The following is a 5,000-nucleotide window of genomic DNA, read 5'->3' on the forward strand; positions in this document are numbered from 1 at the left end:
AGTTTAAACATACACTATAGCCGATTAAAGTTTATTTTAAAATTTATTTGAATAGAGAGCGGTAATGATATAAAGCTTGTGACCATCTTTTGTCGATGGCTAACCCTCCATGGGGAAAAAGAAGGGAGATCTTAAGCTTAGGGCCGTAGATATTATTCTCTTGTGACACATGGAAGAACATGACCTTGCCTCACCTTAACATGCCCGGGAGGACAAACAAAATATTTAGGATAAAGGAAGTGTGTGCTTGTAGTCGGGCGTTAGGTTAGGTTAGGTTAGGTTTGGTTAGGTTAGGTTAGGTTAGGTTAGGTTAGGTTAGGTTAGGTTAGGTTAGGTTAGGTTAGGTTAGGTTAGGTTAGGTTAGGTTAGGTTAGGTTAGGTTAGGTTAAGTTAGGTTAGGTTAGGTTAGGCTAGGTTAGGTTAGGCTAGGTTAGGTTAGGTTAGGTTAGGTTAGGCTAAGTTAGGTTAGGTTAGGTTAGGTTAGGTTAGGTTAGGTTAGGTTAGGTTAGGTTAGGTTAGGTTAGGTTAGGTTAGGTTAGGTTAGATCAGGTTAGGTTAGGTTAGGTTAGGTTAGGTTAGATTAGGTTAGGTTAAGTTAGGTTAGGTTAGGTTAGGTTAGGTTAGGTTAGGTTAGGTTAGGCTAGGTTAGGTTGGTTAGGTTAGGTTAGGTTAGGTTAGGTTAGGTTAACTCATGTTAGGTTAGGCTAGGTTAGGTTAGGTTAGGTTAGGTTAGGTTAGGTTAGATTGGGTTAGGTTAGGTTAGGTTAGGTTAGGCTAGGCTAGGTTAGGTTAGGTTAGGTTAGGTTAGGTTAGGTTAGGTTAGGTTAGGTTAGGTTAGGTTAGGTTAGGTTAGGTTAGGTTAGGTTAGGTTAGGTTAGGTTAGGTTAGGTTAGATTGGGTTAGGTTAGGTTAGGTTAGGTTAGGTTAGGTTAGGTTAGGTTAGGTTAGGTTAGGTTAGGTTAGGTTAGGTTAGGTTAGGTTAGGTTAGGTTAGGTTAGGTTAGGTTAGGTAGGATAGGTTAGGATATGTTAGGTTAGGTTGGGCTGGTTTGATAATTTATTGACAGTCATATGACGTCGCACCACCGAAACGTTGTCTTCGTTACCCGTGCTGTTCTCGGACACAGCATACATTGTTTACAAAAGTTCACCATTAGGTAATGAATGCGTGGATCCATCTCATTTGCAGTTTAAATTCAAAGTTCGTTAAGAAACAGGCGTGGTGTAGCCTAGGACCTCGTAAAAGAAGGCAACCGTGTAATTAAGTCTGGAAATGACATTGGAGCAAAGACAAGCAGATGACGTTTCCAAGCGACCAGCAGGGGCTGGGGTTCCGACCTTTGGTCAGTGGACTATTACTGATTATAGTTTTATCTATTTTGTTTATATCTTATTTAACTATCTGATTAACTAATTTATTGAGTAACTAATTTATTTATTTATTTACATATTTATCTATTAGTCTGTATTATTTTCCTCTTAATTGATTAAGATAAATAAATAGATATATAAATAAATGTACATATATATATATATATATATATATATATATATAAGTTAATTAATAATCTATTTAATTAATTGATTCACTTATTTGTCTACTTATATGCTTATTTATGTATCTATAAAAAAAAATCTAAAAGAAAAATAGCAAGAAGGTGAGGATACGTCTCCAGGAGGTGTGTAGCTGCGGCCGAAGCCGTTACCTTTGCCATATTATGCGTTTGGACTGTTGGGACAAGTAACAGTTATTGCTAAGGATCGGAGAGGCGTATATTCGAACTAACAACAACTATGTGAATTCAAAACTACTCCTCGTCTCTTTAGTGTTTACAAATAACTTATACTTTGTGGAACCTATATCGCAGTGGTGGCGTCATCGGAAGCGTGCCGGTCTCGTACTCACTTGGCTGTGGGTTTGAATCCCGCACTTCTCTCCGCTTCCCAGGAGTGACTGTTCACCCCCCTATCAGTCCCCAAAGTGTATATTAGGGCAAAGGTGACAGTTTCGGTAGTAGCAATTCAGCTCCTCCTGGCGTAGGCTCCTCACCACAGCCTCGTTATGGACCATAAGGCCTCAAGTCAATTTTTATTCTTTATCAATAGAACTCATTGTCTTGTGATGATCAGTTGCATAAGCTACTTCTGCGACTAGATAAACACTTAAACTCTAATCCACAAATAAAATATTATCCCTTGCAATAATAAATATGACAGCCCGGCATTTAATTGTAATTGGATAGGATAGTGGTAGCAGTAGTGTTAGTTCATCTTCTATTGCCTAGTTACCCTATTTTCTTAACTGTAGCTTAGTATGGTAAACACAAACAGCCTCGTTAGGGCCAGTAGGCCTGACGTTGTTTGTTCTTCCTTTGTGTTCCTTTTTACGACTCCCCTGCAGAGGAGGCCCCTGAAGAAGGCAACAGCGAGCTGGAGGAACTCTATGGTGGAGTCATCTCTAAGACAGAACTCGCACTCCTCGACTCCCAGCCCAACCCTTTCAACTTTAGTGAGCGAGTGTCGCAAACGGCTAAAATCTTCACCAGGGTAAGTGGGATGCGTTGTACTCCTGCTATGTAAATTGGCAAGCCCTCTTATAGGATGGAGAATTCAAGCCTTCAGTAGAATGATTACACTAGGGAGTATTGAATTTGGTGCTTTGATTTTGTTGTTGTTGTTTTTTTGACGGTGCGATAAATTCTGGTCACTGATTCTAAGCTGCAACTGTTGAGATATGATATACTGTTAACTGTTATGCATACAGATGCTTGGATACTAAGATTGGTGTTAACAAATCATTATAGTTGCCAGTTTTATAATTGAAATGGTTTATTACACCTAGAAATTATATATTTATATCAAGTTATATCAAAGAATCTACTGATACACTGTCCATTTACCCAGACATCTCACAAAAGTACAGTTTCAAAGATTTCTTACGATTAGCTGCCCCATGATAATCACATTGAATAAACTAGCAATAATCCGCCATATTTTGATGTCTCTATTTTGACCAGAGCCTCGATTATCGTGGCAAAAATAGAAATCACTTTCCTTCGAGAAAGAGGGCAGTACATTTATTTCTCAATTGCGATGGTATTTGCTGATTTTTTTTTCTCGAAAGATCTAGCTCCCTAATTTGGTCATTGAGTTCCAGCTGACACACAAAAAAAGTGTAACTGATATGATTCCTTCAAAATCACATTGACACTGCCCATAAGTACTGTCTACAGCTGAAGAAGAGGATTTATCTTCTTCTGGGAGCTCTTCCAAATGAATTAATGATGGGATGGGGATTTCATCTGGAAGTGCAACAGGTCATTTTGCTGAGTCTAGGTCAGGCTACGCCCATTCACAGAGAAGTGACAGACATGACTCTGGTTCCTCTGTATAGATATATCAAACTACAGGCATACTACTAGTGTAATGTCGGTGTGTGAAACCCATGTCTTATCTTGGCCTCCTATTTTTACTTTAAAATAGCTTAAGTATGCTCTTTTCACAAAATCAGAGATGGGTTTTCTCTATCCTACGAATGTGTATTCTCAACAAATGTAAATAAAATATTCTGGATGATCTAAAAAAAATCTTCTTTTGGAAGGCATGCTGTCATCTGCAAGTAATGAAAAAATACATGTAAGAAAATGTTGAAAGTAGATTTATAAACACTGATGTAATAACAAATAGCCAGTACAGGTAAGACACCTAGGTTAGATGGGTGTCATACTGAATATCTGAATAAGGGGGTCACGGTAATAGTGGACTGCCTAATGAGATTGTTTAATGTATGTCTAAGGGAGGGGTGAGTGCCGGAGGAATGAAGGAATGCCTGTATGGTTTCGCTTTACAAGGGAAAATGGGACAGTCTAGTAGTTCCAGGGCGATCAGTAAAATTGAGAAGGCTTATGGGAGGGTTAGAAGAGGAACAGAGGGAGTAGTTGGTGAGAAAAAGTGAAAGTTTAGGGAAGGCAGGGGTTGCGAGGATCAGATTTGTGGTAAGACAGATATGTGAGAAAGCTTTGGGAAAAGGTAAGAATTTTTGGGAGGTCTTTATGGATCTTAAAAAGGCTTATGGCATGATGGACAGGAAGGCACTATGGTAAGTTTTGCAGACATGTGGGATTGGGGAAGGCTATTAAGGGCAGTCAAAAGTTTTTACAAGAGTAGTTGACCCTTTGTTAAAATTGGAAATGAAGAGAGCGAGTGGTTTGAGGTAAATGTGGTACCTCGCCAGGAATATGTTATGTCGCCATGGCTATTCAATGTGTACATGGATGGGTTGGTGTGGGAGGTTAATGAGAGGGTAATGGGCAGGGGACTGGGGATGGTTCAAGAAAATGGAGAAAAGTGGAAGCTGTTTACTGACGACACTGCTCTTAGGGCAGAGTCAGATGTTGGGGGGGAATGGTTACAGGAGTTAGTGATGGAGTTTGGGAAGGTATGCGATAGGAGAAAGGTTGAAGGGAAGTGTGAGTAAAAATGATTAAGGTAATGAGATGTACAAGGGAAGAAGATTGCAACGAGTTGGAAGTAAGTCTTAAAGGAAAGAGGCTGGAGAAACTGGGTAGCTTTAGGTATTTGTATTAGCATATGGCAGGAAATGGAGGAGTGGAAGTGGAGGTAAATTGTAGATTGAGAGAAGCCTGGGGAAACTAAAAAGTGCCACGAGAAATAGGCATTTTGGAATAGATGCAAAGAGGAGATCGTATGTATGGGTGGTTGAAATGATGGCACTGTATGGGATGGAGACCTGGAATTTAAGACAGGCAGAGAGGAAAAGTTTTTATGTGTTTGAGATGAAATGTCTGAGAATTATGATAGAGATTACAAGGTTGGATAGAATGAGAAACGGGGAGATAAGGAGAGGAACTGGGGTGGAAAAAAGATGACAAATAGGTCTAATTTACAAATGTTGAAATAGTTTTGACATGTTGAAAAAAAAAAACGAATGAAAAACGATTAGTGAAAATGGTGTGGAAGGTGGAGGTGGACGGAGTGAAC

At 39.3% G+C, this 5,000-nt stretch overlaps 1 protein-coding gene across 1 annotated transcript in view; it reads left to right on the plus strand.

Moving 5' to 3' along the window:
* Positions 1-5,000, plus strand: part of LOC143026015 (dynein intermediate chain 2, ciliary-like) — a 29,595-nt gene that overhangs the window by 5,732 nt on the left and 18,863 nt on the right. The window contains exon 4 of the mRNA XM_076186004.1: positions 2,401-2,546. Within this exon, the coding sequence (XP_076042119.1) occupies positions 2,401-2,546 (146 nt within the window). The remainder of the gene's footprint in view (positions 1-2,400; positions 2,547-5,000) is intronic.

The sequence above is a fragment of the Oratosquilla oratoria genome, chromosome 6, assembly GCF_046742065.1.
Source record: "Oratosquilla oratoria isolate Oo_2021 chromosome 6, ASM4674206v1, whole genome shotgun sequence".
Taxonomy (NCBI): domain Eukaryota; kingdom Metazoa; phylum Arthropoda; class Malacostraca; order Stomatopoda; family Squillidae; genus Oratosquilla; species Oratosquilla oratoria.